A 21,238-nucleotide genomic window follows, 5' to 3' on the forward strand; every position below is an offset into this window, starting at 1 on the left:
CCTCCTCTTTGTCAGGCTCCGCTATAGCTTGTGTAAAAAAAAAAAACTAGGACAAAAGTCAGTAATGTCCCCTTTTAAAAACGTAGGATTTTCTTTAGATTTGAAGGATTTTTAAGGCATATTGAGGGATTTCCTTTAATCAGAATCTGGCTACGCTGCCATTTAAAAACGTAGGGATTTTCTTTAGATTTGGAGGATTTTTAAGGCATATTGAGGGATTTTCTTTAATCAGAATCTGGCTACACTGCCAGTGTCAATCTGAACGTGGAAGTGGGAATGTTGTGATTGTTGCTGTTATAATTCTTGGATAGTGTTGTTAAGAAATTGTAGCACATTTTCTTAATTGAACTCATTGTTCTCAAGATGCTTAATTTAGGGGACGAATTTCCGAATTTTAAGGCAGACACGACGGTTGGACAAATCCAGTTTCATGACTGGATAAGCGATTCGTGAGTATTTAACCTTTCGTGTAACGTCATTTCATCATGCTCATTTTAGTTTTAGTGTGTTAATAATATGACATTGTTTACACCAGGTGGGCGATTTTGTTCTCGCATCCATCAGATTTCACACCTGTATGTACAACTGAACTTGGACGTCTTGCTAATTTAACGTCCGAATTTGAAAAACGTGGAGTAAAAATAATTGCATTATCCTGTGACCCTGTTGATTCTCATCAGAAATGGATTCAGGTAAGGAGAGAGTAGTCGTTATGTTTGAACACCTTCGTAGTAGTGGCTTCTGGTTAGATGCTTTCAAAGATTGAATGACAACGTGTATGTAATTGATTTGCAGGATATTAAAAGCTATGCCAAACATTCTGGCGAAGGTTTCCCATATCCTATAATTGCTGATGACAGCAGGAAATTAGCTGTGAATTTGGGAATGTTGGATCCCCTGGAAAAGGATAAGGATGGCCTTCCTCTGACATGCCGAGCTGTATTTATTATTGGACCAGATAAGAAACTTCGCCTCTCAATGCTGTACCCAGCAACTACAGGACGAAATTTTGAGTAATGTCTCTTATATTAATCAGTTATGAGTGTACTCTAATTCGAATCATGACCGAAGTAGAGAATTGTTGGTTTTGTTTTAGATGACTAGTTGTGTTAACCACCAAACTGTCTATGAAACTTTGTGTTGAGCAGGAATGGTTGTTTTTAGCTGGTGAAAAAAGTTGCGCAGTAGTGCAATGCAGCAGGTATGAAATACCTGATACTATAGGGTGTTCAAAAAGCCACTCAACACTATAATCGCATGTAATTGTTGTCTTTTATTTCTTTGACAGTCTATTTCCCAAGTGCTACAACACACTGAACTGAGCAGACTTTTTCTTTTGAGGGCACCTCAAGATTGCTACCAACGTTACTCCGGGATTACAATATAATATTCTGAACTTTATCATTGCCATCTCATGCCAAATATTTTTTAGAACATGATTAAATGCGTCCACTTGTGTTAAGCACAGAACGGCAGCTACTTCCAGCACTTACTCTAAAATAAGTGTTTTCCCATAGGGTTGCATGCCTTTCTGAACACACTGTAGTAAATAAGTTTAAGAGTTGGTAATAGTTTATGACGTAATGGCTTCGGATTTGTTGATGTGTATGGCTACCAAACTAAAAACTGTTGAGTTTGGAATGTAGTCTTGAACACTATTGATAGACTTTATCATTTTGATAGCAGATATAACTATCAGAAAATTTAATTGCTTTTCATTTATGGAGCAGTTTAATTCTTGTTTTTATTTGATAGCGTTTTATAGTACTGGCATTCAACTGGGGGTATGTTAACCCCCATGGAGGTAGGCGAAGACTTTATAAGGGATACGTAAAATTTTAAATAAGCATATATGTTTCATGAATGATCAGAGCTAATGATTGGATTACAAATCCATTGTCCACCACAGCCATCAATTCCTCTGAACTTCCCGTAAAATTTAAAGAAAGTTTGCTAGAAATGTCGTCCATTGATGGTGTATTGAAAATAAAATTAGAAAACTTGTCAGTTTGTGACTTAAAAAGAGTGGAACATTCATCTCGCCGCATCTCAAAATTGAGCTTTCTTTCTGGCTTCTGAGATTAGTCGTGTTCTCTGTCTTGTACAGAATTGAGGAATATTACACATAACAGCTGACAAGCTGCTGATAGTGCATTAGAGATGCAGGACGGGACAAGAGTTATTATAGAAACTTAATCAGATGTTGTCACTTTTAACCTGATCAGTGTTGCCAATTCGTTTATGAGTAATTATCATAAATTTATAATCTTATATCAGGAACTGTCAGAAGTCATTCGTGATTAACCAATATGACAAACAGTTCTGCAATAGGAGGGTACTGAACTTTGTCTTGTTCAGGGTTTGTACAGACAGGCTTGTGCCAAAATTCATTCTTTCCAGTGTGAAATTTGGTTCTACTTCGCATTCACTTGTCTAGCTTTTATATATATTATTTTAATGTACCGAAGTACATATGATATTTCCATGCAGATATTCTGCGTCATCTTATGATGAAAGAGTAATGGAAAGGAGAAAAATTCTCTCCGGCGCCGGGATTTGAACCCGGGTTTTCAGCTCTACGTGCTGATGCTTTATCCACTAAGCCACACCGGATACCCACCCCGGCGTCGGACAGAATCGTCTCAGATTAAGTTCCAACCCTTGGGTTCCCTCCAGTGGCCGCCCTCTGCACTATGTCATAGATGTCTATGAACGTAGGACTGAAGTCCATTCCATTACTCTTTCATCGTATGATGACGCAGAATATCTGCATGGAAATATCATATGTACTTCAGTACATTAAAATAATATACATGATATGCGTAAATCACTTCATGATTTAAGACGGTGCTTATTCCGTCGGATCCCGGCCAACTAGTCACTCATAACGAGTGCACCTCAGCACATGTGTGGACTTCAGTCCTACGTTCATAGACATCTATGACGTAGTGCAGAGGGCGGCCACTAGAGGGAACCCAAGAGTTGGAACTTAAAACTGAGACGATTCTGTCCGATGCTGGGGTGGGTATCTGGTGTGGTTTAGTGGATAAAGCATCAGCACGTAGAGCTGAAAACCCGGGTTCAAATCCCGGCGCCGGAGAGAATTTTTCTCCGTTCCATTACTCTTTCATCGTTGTCTAGGTTTGTTATCAATCCACATTCATTATGAGCAATTTCACAAATACATTAATTGATATGGCAAATTCTGCATGTGTACACATATCACACCCATATCGCAATGTTTAGTATTCCATATGGTTGACTTCCCCTGGCTGTCTGGAAAATATCAGGTGTGGGGACTATGTGTGGAAAATATAAAGACTTGCCCACTCAAGGAAAATAGAGACCAACTGTAGTACAAAATAGTATATATTTAAGTGTCTGAGACAAAATCAAAAAACCATAATAGTATTTGAGATAGCAGTATTCTAGTAATAAGTAGCTTTATTTTAGAGCTATTGTTTGAACAATTCCAGCAGGACACTATATCTTTCACTATCATGTTGCTGTTATTGTACAGATTGGCAACACTGAATGTAATTTAAAAAATAAAAGGTGTTTATTACTTTTCAGTGTAGGTGACCAGTTTGCATTAGTCACATTATTCAGGTACCAGTAACTGTAAAAGTAATTCATGTGCTGTTAGCCTGTTTAGTTATACAAAGTGAGGGACCAAATTAGGTTCTTTTGAGGGATGAATCAGGGCAGTGAGTTAGACACAGAAGTCTAATATAAATTGTGGGTTTTGCGAACAGGTTTTGAGAAAAATAGCACTTTTAGTTTAATTTTAATTTGCGTATTTTAGGAAAATTGATGTTGGACAGGTGATTTTGGGGGATGTTGTAGAGCAAATACTAACAAATGCGGGCTTTATTGGTTTGTTGCATGACATTGATGGTTTGACCGTAATTTCATTGATTATTGATAACAAAGTGTGTGACAGGAAGATGTGGCAACAGTGCATTCAGTGATAGTACAGTGAAACCTGTTCAAATTGGAACCTGAATAATCCGAAAACCTGTCTATTTTGGAACAATTTATTGGTCCCGCCGAAATTCATATGTATTATGTGTAATTTTTCCTGAATAAAACGGAAACTGTCCAACGCGGAAACGGAAACTATCTGCTACTGTTCAAAACGGAAATAATATTTTGGACACACTACTGTAATGTAAACTATATTTTGAAACAGTATGTGCTTTCAAGGAATGTACGAAATACGTAGGTCACTAAGATAAAAACAAGTTTTCTTTGTAAAATTTTTGAGGGTGCGAGGGTGTGTTGGCCTGGTGGTCATAAATTTTATTACCCTATTGACTAGGCAGCCATGTATGGTGGGTCCCTATCACCACGGCATGGCGCGTCCTCAGGTTGCGGATAGAGGAGACGGCCTCCAGATATGGAGGGTAGCTGCGAATATATTGAATAAGCAGTCGTGGACAGCCGATAAGGGGTGGTCCTCCAGCTTGGGGGTTGGGCGAAGGGCTAACAACCCATCACCGTAAAAAACAGCTTGTTACGAATTCCTACAGTAAGCCTCGGAATAGGACTGATTCTCTGGCACGACCACAGCAAAGGAATAAGGTTTTGAGATTTGGCACTGATGCTTTTCCAATTCACTGCGGGCTAAAGCAGGGAGATGCACTATCACCTTTACTTTTTAACTTCGCTTTAGAATATGCCATTAGGAAAGTTCAGGATAACAGGCAGGGTTTGGAATTGAACGGGCTACATCAGCTTCTTGTCTATGCAGATGACGTGAATATGTTAGGAGAAAATACACAAACGGTTAGGGAAAACACGGAAATTTTACTTGAAGCAAGTAAAGCGATCGGTTTGGAAGTAAATCCCGAAAAGACAAAGTATATGATTATGTCTCGTGACGGGAATATTGTACGAAATGGAAATATAAATATTGGAGATTTATCCTTCGAAGAGGTGGAAAAATTCAAATATCTTGGAGCAACAGTAACAAATATAAATGACACTCGGGAGGAAATTAAACGCAGAATAAATATGGGAAATGCGTGTTATTATTCGGTTGAGAAGCTCTTATCATCCAGTCTGCTGTCCAAAAATCTGAAAGTTAGAATTTATAAAACAGTTATATTACCGGTTCTTCTATATGGCTGTGAAACTTGGACTCTCACTCTGAGAGAGGAACATAGGTTAAGGGTGTTTGAGAATAAGGTGCTTAGGAAAATATTTGGGGCTAAGCGGGATGAAGTTACAGGAGAATGGAGAAAGTTACACAACACAGAACTGCACGCATTGTATTCTTCACCTGACATAATTAGGAACATTAAATCTAGACGTTTGAGATGGGCAGGGCATGTAGCACGTATGGGCGAATCCAGAAATGCATATAGAGTGTTAGTTGGGAGACCGGAGGGAAAAAGACCTTTAGGGAGGCCGAGACGTAGATGGGAGGATAATATTAAAATGGATTTGAGGGAGGTGGGGTATGATGATAGAGACTGGCTTAATCTTGCACAGGATAGGGACCGATGGCGGGCTTATGTGAGGGCGGCAATGAACCTTCGGGTTCCTTAAAAGCCATTTGTAAGTAAGTAAGTAAGTATTGACTAGGCAGACGAGTCCCTTCAAAGATGTTCAATGCTTCACTCCTGTGTACTGTCGTAGCTGGGTAGAACGCAAGTGTATTAGTGATTTCGTGATAAAAAAAGTAGCGTAAAAATGTTGCACCATCATTAACTGATGAAGTAAAAGTTATCGAGGAAAATGAGAAACGAAGCATATGGAAAATAATGTTGAAATTTAGGAATGAAAATCTCAGGTGTAACTTAACATTTTCAAAAATAAAGGCCGTATCATGAGTGAGTGGCTTGCGGTCAATAATGGTGACATGAAAGGAAACAGAAAACATCTGGTTACATAGAAATAAGTGAACTGTTGTGGGAGTGGATTCTTCTTGCCCTTTCAAAGATAATGCCAATTTCTGGACCCATTCTGCAATGCAAACCCTTGAACTGGCAAAGAAATTAGATAATCCAGAATTCAGGGCTTCTATGCTGCTAGTCCAATTAAATAATGTGTTGTGATATACAGAGGTGTGAAAATTATTAGAATAATCTTAATTTTAAAGGTTTTTTAATAGTTCCTTCACAAATATTAATTGAATTGATGGATATTGGTATATATTACTATACTGATGTAGGATATATTTACTACTAACAATGCCGGAAAGCATTGTTGTACATTGGTATTTTTCTTATTTTACAATTGTTATGGGAATTCAGAAATTATTATATTATGTTGGCGGAATTGGAAACATAAAAAATTATATGCACAAAACAGATGTATACGTTCATTTGAACCTTCACAACAATGTAAACGCAAAGAACCATTTGTTTAAAGCATTTCTTAATTAATTTTTGATGTTTCCAATTCCGCCAACATAATATAATAATTTCTGAATTCCCATAACAATTGTAAAATAAGAAAAATACCAATGTACAACAATGCTTTCCGGCATTGTTAGTAGTAAATATATCCTACATCAGTATAGTAATATTATATACCAATATTCATCAATTCAATGAATATTTGTGAAGGAACTATTAAAAAACCTTTAAAATTAAGATTATTCTAATAATTTTCACACCTCTGTACAGTACAGTATTATAGTATAGTGTTAGATATTAAATTTAGTGTACTTAATGAACTTTACAGTGCTTAATGAGTGAGTTACGATACAATTTATACAGGAAATGAGATTTTCATCAAGATCATTCACCAATTAAATAAGCGACAGGAAGCTGATTTAATGTCAGTAGTGGTAAACGGAATATTTTGTAATTCCTACAATTTGCGGCATGCCATTTTGTTTTTCATTTATACAAATGATAAACTATTTCATTTTAACTTCACACCTGAATAACACGGAACCCTGTCCACAACGGAAAAAAAATTAGGACCGTGTCACTTCCGTCTTGAACAGGTTTCACTGTAGAAGCAAGTCGGAAGCAAGAATTGAATTGAATTTACGGGAGGGGGACACCGTGGTCCACCACTGCGACCTGTTACGATCTATTACACTAACCCTCAAGTAGGTGCATTGCCGAGTCTACACTGGCTGACTACACTAAGGTTCACTGCATACCCAGGTTTCGAGCAGACAACCCCCCTCGTCTCTAGGCCAGTCTCCTCCATGTGTTGCCAGCCAGAGATCGGGGAATGCTATGGAATGATGACGAAATGGTGACGGATTGATGTAGATGGCTAATATGGGAAAAATGGAAGAACCCCGAGAAAAACCCCAACTGCGACCTTGTCTGCCACAAATGTCTATTGATTTTTCAATGAAAAATCCCAGACCTGACCGGGACTCGAACACGGGCCGTCTGCATGACAGGCTGGAGGTCTGACCATTCAGCTACTGCAGGGTAAGTCGGAAGCAAGACTAGAGCTGGGAGGAGGAAATGCACAGCCACCAATGTCCCTCTGTGATGTGTTAGGTTGCTGAATCTTTCGTGCAGTTGTGTATATTATGATTTTATTGTCTTGCGATTCACATGCTACTGTTATGTGAACATGTGCTGCAATTTTCCATTTGCTTTCATTTGTATGAATATCTCAAAGAACGTTCACGAATGACCACAATGATATTAGGAATCAACAAACCCTTTTATGATATTAATGAGTTTTTTAATGTTAATGTTGTAGAGTGTTTCTGATACAATTTTATTGTTTTTTAATGCCTCTGTTGTTTATTTTCTATGTATTGACTTTGTTAATTGCACAAATTTGTGTTCACTGACTGTACGATACTCAATATATACTTTTGTGCGAGATCGTGCGTATTTGCTTGCTTTCCGCACAAAACCAATATGCGGTAAGTGTGAAATACCACATTCAGTATTCCCAACGTAACACACATAACAATTTCCCTATTCTTACCGCTTAAGCATCATATTCATTTTACTGCTTTAGGCTTTTAACATATTATTTTTAAAGACGTTCAATATAGTAATAATTATAAATTGGAAACTTACCACTGCAATTTCACCTAAACTGCACTGTTAATTATTGTTTTTAAATATTTGCAAAAATTAAGTAAACTCTACAACACTACAAAAGTTATTGCATTTGTAATGCAAGTAACATTATGGAAGCCGTGAAAAAATCAACAAGACCGGAAAAATTAAACTTGCCAATGTTATTACTGCAATATGTTATATAAATAATATTGTTAAAATATTAAAATGAAAAATAAATGATTACATAACCTTACCGTTTGTTTTAAGTTCGCATTTATAGACTGGGGAAAAAAAAAAGACAGACGTATATCACGGGCTGCTGCAGTATAGTAAACACAGAAAACATTTTATAGGAACAATATTGAAGATAGATATATTTGTTTTCCAAAGTTGCCGTCATTGAACAGAAACCAAGATGGAGATTTCATTGCAACTAATTAGAAATTCCTCTTTCAGGTATGTAATAAACGATCTTCGCACAAAATAATGTACGATACACGAGCGGTATGTTTGTTTTCATGTTCTCGGAAATTAAAAAAGCTCAACTACGTTTCGCTTTTTCAATCTTTTCCTCGAACATGAAAACGTCAACATACCGCTCTTGTAACGCATATTACTATTATGTTTAACTTCCGTCCCTGATTCATCTCTCAAAAGGATCCTTATTATTCCCCTGTATTTGAGTCTTCTTACAAATATCCGTGACTTTTGGGAAAGTTGACTGACTGGAAGAAAGAGGTGGTCAGGAAAAATTGAATGGTGGCAACAACGCATCTCAACAAGCAATAGAATAGTATTTATTGATTTAGGTACTTATTTACATATAAACATAGCATAGTGAATAATGAATTTGTCAAGAGACCTAAACATATTTTGAGTTTTCGTTTAATGTGTTGTGGTACTGTTTATGCCTTATTATCTGTCTTATAGCGAAATCCTCCGTGTAGTTGATTCCCTTCAACTCACAGAAACAAAGAAGGTTGCTACTCCAGCTGACTGGAAGGTAAGAGTGAAATCGTAATACTTATAGAAAAAATGAACTTTAAACAATCCGTGCTAATATTGCCATTAAAATATTCCTTGGAGAGAAATAATAAAACTTGGGAAAAAGTACATAGTTCAACACAAATTAAAAAAAAAATCATTGTTCAGAATTATTTAAAAATTGAAATATGTAATGAGATCCCAAGTGCATTACTTACTAGGCGTGTGATCAATAGTAGGCCTACTGAAGAAGCAATTCATGAAATTCTGCTCTTTCAGTTTATCTTTTAATTGACCTGTAAGCATTATGTTTCTTTGCGATTTATAGATTACAAAATCCATATCTATTAGTCCACAGTCTTTTCGGTTATGTTATAATGATATCGGATCTATGGTACTACAATTCCTTTACAGAATTTTGAAACAGATGATATTGCTGCATTCTTACTCTCTCTCCCTCCCCCTCCCCCTCTTTTTAAGCATTTAAAATTTCTTGGAAACCCCAGTTCGATGTTATAAAGGCTAACAGCTCTAGTAAATATGGTTTTTTTACCCCAGCATTATAAACAGTCTTTATCGTTAGTCAAAATCGTTCATAATATACCGCATTATCGTACTAGTGCCATAAAATATTACCATGTCAACCAAAACGTAATGACTTCTATTATAACGGACTAACTTTTGTCATAAAGTTAATATTATGAAATGATTTTCCATGCAGTAATATTCAATACATCATTGTTGTCATAGCAACCTCTTTCTTCATAGACCATGATATCAAACTACCCATCATTACAAATCTGATGTTATTTCTTTATTTATTTATTTATTATTTTTTATGGGGTTATGTACAGCTTACAGCTGTAAAATTTTTGGAAATATTAATTTTTTCCTCCATTATTCTATCTTGTACAATAATGAAAATTGGTATGTGTAAAACACTGTCCTTCTGCTATATGAAAAAAAAATATATATATTTTTACGATTTAAAAAAAAAATTATGTATATGTATATATATATATATATATATATATATATATATATATATTTTTTTTTTTCAAAATTCAAAATGGTGGTAGTTCACTGTGCAGTGATGAAGAATTTCCCTCATAACTCATAAACTTGTTAACTTTTTGATGTTCTCTCTCTTTTATTTTATTACTGAAACTCATGTTTACAATATAATGCTCTTTCAACTACATACCTTAATAAATAATATATATATATATATATATATATATATATATATATATATATATATATATATATATATTTCGTGTTAGAAGAAAATACTGATATTTGTCAATTTTTTTTAAGAATTATTTTTTATCAGACAATCTGTAAAAGATAGGGAAGTGATCTTGCATCATATTGTAGATATGACATGCATAAATACACATAAAAAATTTAATCACAGAATATTGGATAGTTTTTGAGTTATGTGGGAAACGCTTCATCATGCACAGTGAACTGAATTTTGAAAAAAAAAAAAAAGAAAAAAAAAGTAAATAATTTTTTTTAAATCGTAAAAATATTTTTTTCATACAGCAGAAGGACAGTCTTTCACACATACTAATTTTCATTGTTGTACAGGATACAGTAATGGAGGAAAAAAATGTGTTGTTGTTGTTATCTAATGCCGGGCTTTGGCAACGAAGCCATTAGCGTTCTTGCTCTCCAATATTTCTCTGTGGTGGATCCATCAGGTAGAACTTCACAGGTTATGAGATGATCTTCAGTCATTTCTTCTTCTTTGTTGCATAGAGGGCAATTTGGATTTGTGTAAATTCCTATTTTATTCAAGTGTTTGTCCAAATAATAAAAAAAATGTTGAATATTTACAAAATTTACTGCTGTAAGCTGTACCTAACCCCATAATACTGTTGTTAAAAAAATAACACATGAAGCACGTTTATAATGTTATGTAGTTATTGCATTCGTCAAAATTTGCATGTTTCATAAACGTTGTTACTGTTGTTGTTTAGTCAGCTGTCTGAAGACAGGTTTGGACGTCATAAATGACATCAATAAGGTATCACTCATGAGACAACTAAGTCAGAAAATAATGAGTAGGGTAACCAGTGTAAATATTAACTTATACAATAAAGTAGCCTATAATATTATAAATTAATTTCATAATACGCTATTATCAGTGATATAAGATTTAAGCGTTTACAGGGTACTGTAGATTATGTACTGAAAGTGTAATTTTGAACTAGATTAAATAGATACTGAAAATATATAAATTCAACTTATCAAATGTAAATTTTTTATTTCAGTCTGGCGGTACCTGCATGGTACTCCCAACGTTGAAAGAGGAAGAAGCGAATGCCCTCTTCCCCAAAGGTTTCTCTGTTGTGAATCTACCTTCAGGCAAACCATACCTTCGCATTACTCCACAGCCTTAAATGCAGTGTGCCTTATTGTATGCTACTCCTTGTAGTTTTTCAACGAGAAAATTTTGTGATCATTTTGTACTTAAAGATAAATGGCAAGTTTCTTAAAGTCAGTATGCTCAGCATTTGGTTCCTATCTTGAAGTATGTGTTAGTTCTTTGAAGTTGATGATATCTGTATGCATTTATGTTATTGTTTAAGTATCACCAATCGGCAGCGTTACTTAACAGTAAATCTTATTTATTGTTTATTGTTTAATACATACAGAGTAATAAAGTTAAAAGAATTGTCTCTAATTAAATTTACTTCCTTCAGTTATCAATATCAATTCATATTGTGAATTTTATTAGTAGCAACAATGTAATTTATTCGTCACAACAATAATTCCTTTCTACAATTCGCCTTAAACGCTCTCGTCAACAATTGGATTTTCACTCAACACAGTATTCGTTATAGCACTCCACCGACGACAATGACAATTTACTTGGACTATTACGAACAACAATGAACTGTTAATCTTAACTAATATTTACAAAGCACTATTTACAAATCAGAACTATCAGTTCTCAGTTCACAGTTCTTCTATCTCAGTCACTCGAGTTCACAGTATCTCGAACCACAGACCTTCAGAGACAGTTCACTGTACTCGAACTCGGGTCCCTCCAACTGCGGTCCACTGCACTCGAACTCAGGTCCCTCCAACTGCGGTCCACTGCACTCGAACTCAGGCCTTCGGATGCTGACGCAGATGCGGACGCACACTCGAGTCGAACTCCGGTTGGCTTGACTGGCTTGCTTGCTCTGGCTTACTCACTGACTGAATAACTGAAAACTCTGCTGTCGTTCCTTCGCGTCCGTAATTTATAACCACAGCGACGTAGCCTCGAAAGTTCGAATTCGTGAGTCTTCCACTTCGACGGATTTCTCGGCCTCTCTAGGCAAGCAGAAGATGCGCGCGCAAACTCTCTCCACTCTCTCGCCGCGTTGGCCCTCTCCCCTCTCAGCCGCGCGCCATTCCAAAGTGCTCCGCGCGATCTTCTCTCTTGCGGGACGCTGGTCGTGAGTTCGAATCTCACGTCGCTGTCACAATATTATGCTATTTTTACGTATGTGTGTATGAGTTTATGTAGTTTTTAATTAAGTAAACTGTACTTAACAGTTTATTAATTAATAATGTACCATTTTTTACTTGTACATGTACTGTTTAGTTGAATAAACCGTACTTGTTTATTAAATATTACAGATATCCTCCTATTTTACTGCAGTAATAGTACTAGATGTCAAGTAGAACCCTGTTTATCCAGAATAAAATGGGTGGAGAATGTTTTTTTTTCGGATAATCCATGGGTACTATTTTCGGTAGTGAAAGGAAGACACTACAGCAGTGGTCATCAGCACAGTGCACCCCCGGGCTAGCGTCTCTTACCTGTGGATAAGGCATTGCACTGGCGTGCATCTGTGGCTGCTGGCAGATATGCTTTCTACCTCTTCCTTCTGCACGACGGGGCATATTACGTTGCATTCTTTACACTTTACCCATTTCAGCAAGTGCTGACGACCACTGCGTTACAGTATTAATATGTATAACAGTGTAAAGCAAAATCATGCACTTTATTGTAATACATGCACGGTATTTCAAAAGTAGTGCATAATTATTACAATTAAAATTGAATGAGGAGATTTTGGACGAAATGCTCAGACACAACAAACCTTATACTATTTAGAAAGGAATGTTTTTATGGAAACAAAATATTTTTGCGACTATTCTTGTGCGAGTTATTATGTCATCAAGAACATTTTTTTTTAAGTTTATTTATACGCATTTTAACATCTGTGGTTATATCACATGTTTAAGATATGTGGGTATACCAATATGCCATTGTTACTATTGTTGAGTTCCTGTTTCTATTTGTGTGTCGTAGATGGCTTGTGTTCATGTAACTGATTTTAGATTTTGATTAATGATTATGATATTGATGATTGAAATAGTGATGAATCATGGTATGTAAATTTCCAATCTGATATTTGACTTTGTGACTGAGGGAAACCATGAAAAACCCCAATGAGATTGGCCGGCCACGGGGTTTGAACCTAGGACTCCCGAATGCGAGTCTCGGTGAAACGAGGATTGAGCGGATTCTGACTACTGCCTGAAGGCCCACTTCCACTTAGCAGAATCGAATCGAAACGAAAAGTCTGCTGCCGCTCACAACTAGTGGAATCAAGCTAAATGGTACTTTCGTGTTTTGTCATACAAAAGAGGATAATTCTATACATCATCATCATCATCATCATTGGCGCTACAGCCCAAAATGGGCCCTGGCCTTCTTGATTCTCTGCCTCCAATCTTCTCTATCCCGGTCTCTCACTTCCCAATCCCTACACTTCAGTAGCTGCTGACAATCTTTCTTGATTGAGTCCTTCCATCTTTTCCTAGGTTTTCCAATAGGTCTTTTGCCATACATCTGATCCTGCATTGCCATCTTCGGTATGCTTGAATTGTCCATTCTCTGAACATGTCCAGCCCATTCCAATTTTTTGAGTTTCACTATTACTGAAAATAATTCTATACAAGATTTATTAATTTTTCTTCGTTCATATTAAATTGTGATTTTTGTATACATACTATTTCAGCAATAACTTTCAATAGTAAACAAATTAAGCCGCCAAGAATGACTGTGGTTCATTTGTTTTTTCACGAAGGCTTCATGCTGATCAGAAATTCTGTTCCGGAAATTGAATAAATATTCTAGCTCATGAATTCTGTTCTGTTCAGTTTAATTGATTGTTTTGTGCAGAAGAACTATGGTTATGGTTACTATGGTTACAATTTTATTGTTGATATATTTTGTTAATCCCTGTATTATGAAAGCAGGTTTAATGTTGAAATCAGCATAAAACAAAATGAGAGATTCTCGTTTATCATACCTACAGTACTATTGAACTACAGTCCTCAATTCTGGCACAAAGATCAACATCACACAAATACTGTCCAATCTGGATTCGATATGCATATTCCCCAAGTTCCTTGAACATTCGACATATGGTCGCTGTACTGATACCAAATTTCCAAGCTGTTCGCCAAAGACTTATTTTCGGAGACTGTAACACCTGGGTCAGCCACCCATGATTATCATTATTTGTCACAGTAACAGATGGACCTGTGTAGCCTTTTCTTTAAGTGAGTACGCTTCCTGTACGGCGAAACTTAGCAACGGCTTGTAACAAAACCACGTTACTCAGCAGAGCTTTGTGAAACTTATCACGAAACTCATCTGAAACTTGTTTGAAACTAGGGCCATTTGCGCGGAAATAATACTCTACAATAAACACTTTTTCCTCAGTTGTGAGAACCATTTTAGCAAATCTTCACTATATTATGTATCAACAATACAACAATGGATACGATACGTACATGCGAGAATTTCAATACTGTTGGTTTTGGTGCATTCTGTAAATCTACTGCATGGAATCAGACTTTACTTCCTCATCCGATGAAATTGTGGTGAATGTTACTTATGTCCCGCCCACTATAGAGACATAGGCCAGTTTTACACTAAACATATTTAGTATAACTTGTTGCTTGTGGGCCATCCCAAACCCCTAACAGCGCCGGTCCTTACATACCCGTCAGTCAAGGCCTTCTGAGAAATAAAAGCAATTGACAATAGATATCTCAGTCACGACAACCTCATAAAATATCCTATCAATTGAATAATCGATCTTGCTATGTACAAGATAATAATATTATAATAACAGATTTTTTTTGCATTTTTTTAACTCATTATATTAAACAGAGAAATGGAATAACTTCACAAAGCACAAATTAATAAATATATCACGCTCAATAAATTAAATTTACACAATTCTATTCAGTAAACAATTCGGAAATAAAAAAAAAAAAAATCTGTGGTTCCAAAGCAAAAAAAGATGTATGTTTAGGGTTGCCAACTCTGGTAAATAAAATTACTGGCGATTTTACACTTGCAGCAAATTTGTATGAATAAAAGTAAATAACTGAAAATGCCTTTGAATTATACTAAGGAATAGTACACACCTAATCTAATCTAATCTAACCTAACCTAACCTAACCTAACCTAACCTTTGAGAATACTACATACATAATCTAACCAAACATAACCTCATATAATACTATACATAACATAACCTCATATAATACCTTTCATATAATGCTACACACCTAATCTACTCTAACCTAACCTAACCTAACATAACCTCATATAATACTATACAACTAATCTAACATAACCTAACCTTTCATATAATGCTACACACCTAATCTACCCTAACCTAACCTAACCTTTGAGAATACTACACACATAATCTAACCTACATAACATAATTATAGCAGCCCCGATACCCCGCTTTTTACATCATGTGCTACAAGTTGATCATCATCGGGGCTTGCAGCCCCGATACCCCGCTTTTTACATCATGTGCTACATGTCAGATCATCATCGGGGCTTGCAGCCCCGATACCCCGCTTTTTACATCATTTGCTACACGTCGGATCATCATCGGGGCTTAATTATATTATTACCCATTTCAGCGAGTACCAAACGACCACTGCAAAATACGATAATTTGGTCCAGGGAGCATTCTCTTTTTGGCACAAGAATGATTTATATAACATGTTTCTAAATGCTACGTACAACATAATTATATTATATTATTACCCATTTCAGCGAGTATTGACGACCACTGCAAAATACGACAATTTGGTCCAGGGAGCATTCTCTTTTGGCACAAGGATGATTTATGTAACATGTTTCTAAATTATTAGTCTTTTAAATACCGGTACATTCTTTAATAAATGACTGAAAAACAAATGTGAATATATAGGATGTGGAATGAGTACAAAATTATTATTATTATTTATTTTTTGGCGCATCATTTTTACGTAAATAACGACAAATAAAAACTAATATGCCACATAACATTATTTTAAGAAATACAGGAAACAAGCATGAATAATATTCACCATAGACAAAAAACGTATGGAATAGAAATTACATACAAATGTGCTTGTAATAAAACGTATGGATAGAAAAAAAACCGTATGAAATAAAAATTACATACAAATGTGCTTGTAATAAACAATAAGCAAACCATCTTCGATTAATAATTTCAAAACAACGTGAATATAGCGTGGCTTGTGTAGGAAAATAATTTCTTATATGTTGCTCCCAATGTGCATCATTGTTAACTTATGAAAACAAATGAAAATTAGCATGGCATATAAACACTATTTGAAGAAAGATAGGAGATATTAAGTAATATTCAGCGTTCCTAACGATCTTTGGATGGGCAATAACAATGAAATATGTATAAAATAAAAATTACATAACAGGTGAGCGTATAAAAACAGTAAGTAGAATCATATCTGATTAATAAGCTCAAATTACTCCAGTTTAGTGTAAGAGTGGTCTATGTCTAACGATGTCTCCAAGCAAATTACTTAATTATTTAAAAACAAAAAAAATCGTGTTAGAAGATTGAATTTGTGAATTTTCTCTGAAACTTTCCAAATATCTGTAGGCAGTCTTTTACATTAGATTCCCGAAAATTGGTTTATAGCGCATTGGCAGTGATAAAAGTGTGAAATATTCGTTCAGTGGGCGTTGGATACTCTACATTGACCGAAATTGTACTTAGGATATTTTATGCTTAAAAATCCATTGCTCTCAGCCAGTATCGAACCTACATACCTTGAGTACAAAGGGAAGTATGGTAAATGTTAGAATGTTGTATGCTAAGTCTGTTTACTCTCTTCATAACTGCTACCTCAGTAGCCTTGGGTTGCAAAGAGTAAAGAATTGCACTCCATAACCTCTCCTACTCGAATCTCATCACAGTCTACTATATACAGTCGCGAAGCTTGAGGTGTTTTTTTTTGCAAATCTCGTGATAAAGCGCTCCAAGCGGTTAGCAACTAGAAACAATAGACTGTCCATGGTCGACTTTGGACTGTGTCGTATTTCTATCGAGTGCTAGCTCGTTGCGTATTTCACATTGATGCTTGTGAAATGTTCGTTATTGGTTGTAATGAAAATGTTAATGGCTAAAATATAATAATTGGAATAATAATATGGGACAAGGAGGAGACGTTTGTAGTGCTATAAATTGTAGCAACAGTAAGAGAAAGAGGCCAGAGTTATCCTTTGTCCGATTTCCGAAAGATTCAGAAAGGTTCCTGGGTTTCCACAAGAATGCTGTGCAGAAACAAAACTGTTAATTTGAAGTTCTTTGTGACTGTTAGAATACATTATATCCTTAAATTTCACAATGAAATGTTTCAGTCTAACCGAAAGGACATTACATACCGGTTAAAGTTCTGTCACCTAGGCTGCTAAATTTCCAGAGAAATAAAGGTTAGGTCTACTTTTTTTTTCAGAGGATATATTTTTAATTGTAGCTATTAATTTTGTTATTAATTTTATGTGTTATTTTACTAAAGACGTAGAAAAATTAAGTTTGTTTTAATGAAATTTATTGATCACGTTTTATTTTCAATTCAGGTGGGATTATTATTGCTTAGACCTACTTTTTTTTTTAAAGGATATGTTTTTAATTATAGCTGTTAATTTTGTTGTTATTTTTATTTGTTGCTTTACTAGAGACGTAGAAAAAGTCTGTTACAATAAAATTTATTGACCACGTTTTATTTCCAATTCTGGTGTGATTATTATTGCTTAACCTCATCCCACTTTAACTACGTAAGCCCTACAAGTACCGGTACACGTAAGTTACTCCATTAATTCATATTTCCATTATTATTGTTGTAAAGAGAAATGCGAATTAATATTTATTGGTTTCATAGTTAATTATCGCTATAATCTTGAATGAGTGAAGCTATTATAGTAAATTTCAGTTCGTTTTGCACAAACAAAAATTATATTAACTTATTTCTTGCAGTTATCTTCGAGTTTATGTTGGAATTTAATATACTTCATTAAAATAATAAATTAACTTTATGCATTTAATATTTCAATAATGGAAGTAAGGTGTTAATTTTTCCAAAAGAACACTACAACGAAAGTGTAACATATTTTGTCGGCTGCTAGGAGAGAGATCTGCGATGATGAGGCGATAGTAGCGATCCTAGTGGTGGGCAACTACCCATGTTTGCATTTTTACTACATATTGAGCTTCGCGACTGTATATAGTAGACTGTGATCTCATCTTCACCTTCCCGTGGTGCAACCTGTGTTTAACGAACAAGGCTCCGAGTCACAGCAGAATAACTTTCATCAAAAATGGAAGAAATGCCATTTCAGTATGCTGATCTGCCTTGACATCCATAAGCGTTTCCTAAATGGTGAAGAGGGAATATGTCCGGTTGAGTTGTCTGAAAATCCTCTGAGTTAGGTTATCTGGACCCGCTAACCAGTGGCAGATGTAGTTCTCCAAACAGTTTGGGGGTTTCTTGTAGATGATATAACTGCCATGACATAAAATATGGTGCTTATATTAAAACAGTCATACTTTTTGCTACATCACTCTCCTATATTGGAGAGCAAGAGAGTTTATGGTTTTATTGCCAAGAACTCAGCTTTAGTTAGTTAATATATTTGCCCTGTTAATAGAGTTCACAGTGGACAAAATTATTATGTTTGAGTGCTATTAATACATAATTGATTATTCATTTAATATTATAGCTTTCGGAATTTATTATGTTGATATCGTCTTAATTTATGAAGGAATTGTTGCTTGTAAATTAGAAGCAAAAGAAACCACTGGTAATGAAACTTTATTCACTTTGACTTTGTCGTTCTTACATTTTCTTAATTCTTATGCTTTACAGTTTAATCAAATACCTTACTATAACATTGCCAGACAGCTAGCAGTTCTGCGTGTGAACTATGCTGGTGCTGCTACCTAGGCGACTGGTGTGGCGAAACCCACGAAACAAGCTGTAATCAACTGCAGTGTATATTGTTGCTGGTCTAGTTAATAGTTTTATTAATTAGTGCTGTGTTAAAATGTCAGGGTGTATGGGCGCTGTTTATAATTGCTACAATTACAGCATTACAAATTGCTCCAAATCGATTTCTGAGGGATCATAAAACGTGAGTCAACAACATTCTATAGTAGGCCTAATGCCTTCGTCTTGTGTTGATAGAACAATAAAAATTAGCTTTTTTATTTACGCCTAATAAATAGAAGTTAAAAATGTAGGCCTATTGGAAATTTTAATTTCTAGCAAATTAAGTTTTACTGTTGTCCACATGCCTTTACTAATTATTACAAGCATCATATTACTACCATTTTTATCTTTGTAGTTCTCAGCAGTGGATATATAAAGCGTTATTGTAAATTCGTTCTTAATGTCAGAATTAATTTTGTCTCACTAAATCAAAGAAAAAATATGTACTGGTAACAATTACAGAAAATAATACGAAGTATGTAATATTTATCATAATATGCAGCTTTGATATAAAATAATGTTACATTAAATACTATTCAACATTTTTTAAGTGTCTTGTATATTATTCCACATTAGTACCTCACATTTTAAACAATAGTCCGATTCCTGCTATGTTAATTTTAATATTTGTGGACGTAATTCCACGCCGCTCCGCTAGATGTCAGGTCCGCGATATTTCGCACTCACATCAGTGCTGCTAGTATAGAGCTGTCCGGTATTATTATAGTAAGGTATTTGGTTTAATTTCTTACAAAATTATATAAAATAAATGGAACAAAATAAATAAAACTATCCAAAATTCATTAAGGAAATAAAACAATCTGTTACTTGTGTAAATAAAATGTACAGATTTTATATTATTTTTGTTTTTATTGGTTTGGGTTATTAGTCTTGATAAAATGTTTTGAAAACGTAAGGAAAATGCAAGATAAAATAGGAGAGAAACATTCAGCTCAGATTGGCCACTCAAAGGACAGCAATCATGAAACAGCTTTGACAAGATTTGGCTGGCTCTTACATGTACAAAATGGAAATTTACTCCTTTGATGAATACACAATATGCAGGACCCGAGATTCAGTTTTGATGCAGACCATATTCACACTGTAGAAAAACAGAGTAGCCAAAAGCAACAGACAATAGATTTCGCGAAAGCATATTTAGACACAAGATTTAGAAAAAGGAAAGAAGAATAAGTCCTTTACTACGGAGTATGTATTACAAATGATTATATTATAATATACAGAATTCGTGTGGTATTTTTTCAAGATGGAAAAGGTACACATTGTAATGCGGAAAATTTGGGTTGCACAGAACTTCAATAATCTTCTGTTGTCCGCACGTAAGACTTCCCCGATGGCATGCTGACCCTGTCGACTCCTTTAGGGAAGAGCTTAGTTAGTTCTTCGTCCTTCACATGTGGAAGGATCATCACCTTCGTACCAGGCTGTAATATTCATGGAAAGGAAATTGGCATTAAAATTACATTTAAATAAAGATCGGTTCAACTGATTTGCTATTAACCTTCATACAGTATAGAAAATACTATGTTGAATCTTTCGTACACTACTTTTAACACTTGAATATAAATAATTGATTAAATGGCGATCTTACTCGTGTTAATCATGACAGGCAGATCATTCGAAACTCGATACAAAGAACACATTAAAGCAAAAACAGAGGACACAATACATGTACATATGCCGAACACATAACTAATGCTAACCACACATACAGTAACATAAATACAGACATGGAAATCCTACACATACAACCCAAAAACCAAAAACTCAACACACTAGAACAATATGAAATATACAGTCACACTAAAACACACCCCAGTCAAATTCTCAACACACAGATCAATTTCAGAACACACACACTATTTGATACAACTCTTCATCACACGAAC

General features: G+C 35.2%; 2 protein-coding genes across 4 annotated transcripts in view; one reads left to right on the forward strand and one right to left on the reverse strand.

Annotated features, from left to right (window-relative positions):
- Window positions 1-229: 229 nt before the first annotated feature.
- Prx6a (Peroxiredoxin 6a) lies at window positions 230-12,624 on the forward strand. The gene is made up of 5 exons (XM_069842568.1): window positions 230-449; window positions 536-692; window positions 796-1,013; window positions 8,931-9,003; window positions 11,264-12,624. The coding sequence occupies exons 1-5, from the start codon at window positions 364-366 to the stop codon at window positions 11,390-11,392; spliced, it is 663 nt and encodes a 220-aa protein (XP_069698669.1). The 5' UTR covers window positions 230-363; the 3' UTR covers window positions 11,393-12,624.
- Window positions 12,625-19,133: 6,509 nt separating this feature from the next.
- LOC138711188 (peroxiredoxin-6-like) overlaps window positions 19,134-21,238 on the reverse strand; it is a 57,354-nt gene continuing 55,249 nt past the window's right edge. For 2 of the 3 annotated variants that reach the window (XM_069842551.1, XM_069842550.1), the window contains exon 5: window positions 19,134-20,773. In XM_069842551.1, coding sequence (XP_069698652.1) covers window positions 20,645-20,773 — 129 coding nt within the window. In that variant the 3' untranslated portion in view covers window positions 19,134-20,644. The remainder of the gene's footprint in view (window positions 20,774-21,238) is intronic. The other variant, XR_011335358.1, reaches the window with a different exon arrangement.

Source organism: Periplaneta americana, chromosome 12 (assembly GCF_040183065.1).
Source record: "Periplaneta americana isolate PAMFEO1 chromosome 12, P.americana_PAMFEO1_priV1, whole genome shotgun sequence".
Lineage (NCBI taxonomy): Eukaryota > Metazoa > Arthropoda > Insecta > Blattodea > Blattidae > Periplaneta > Periplaneta americana.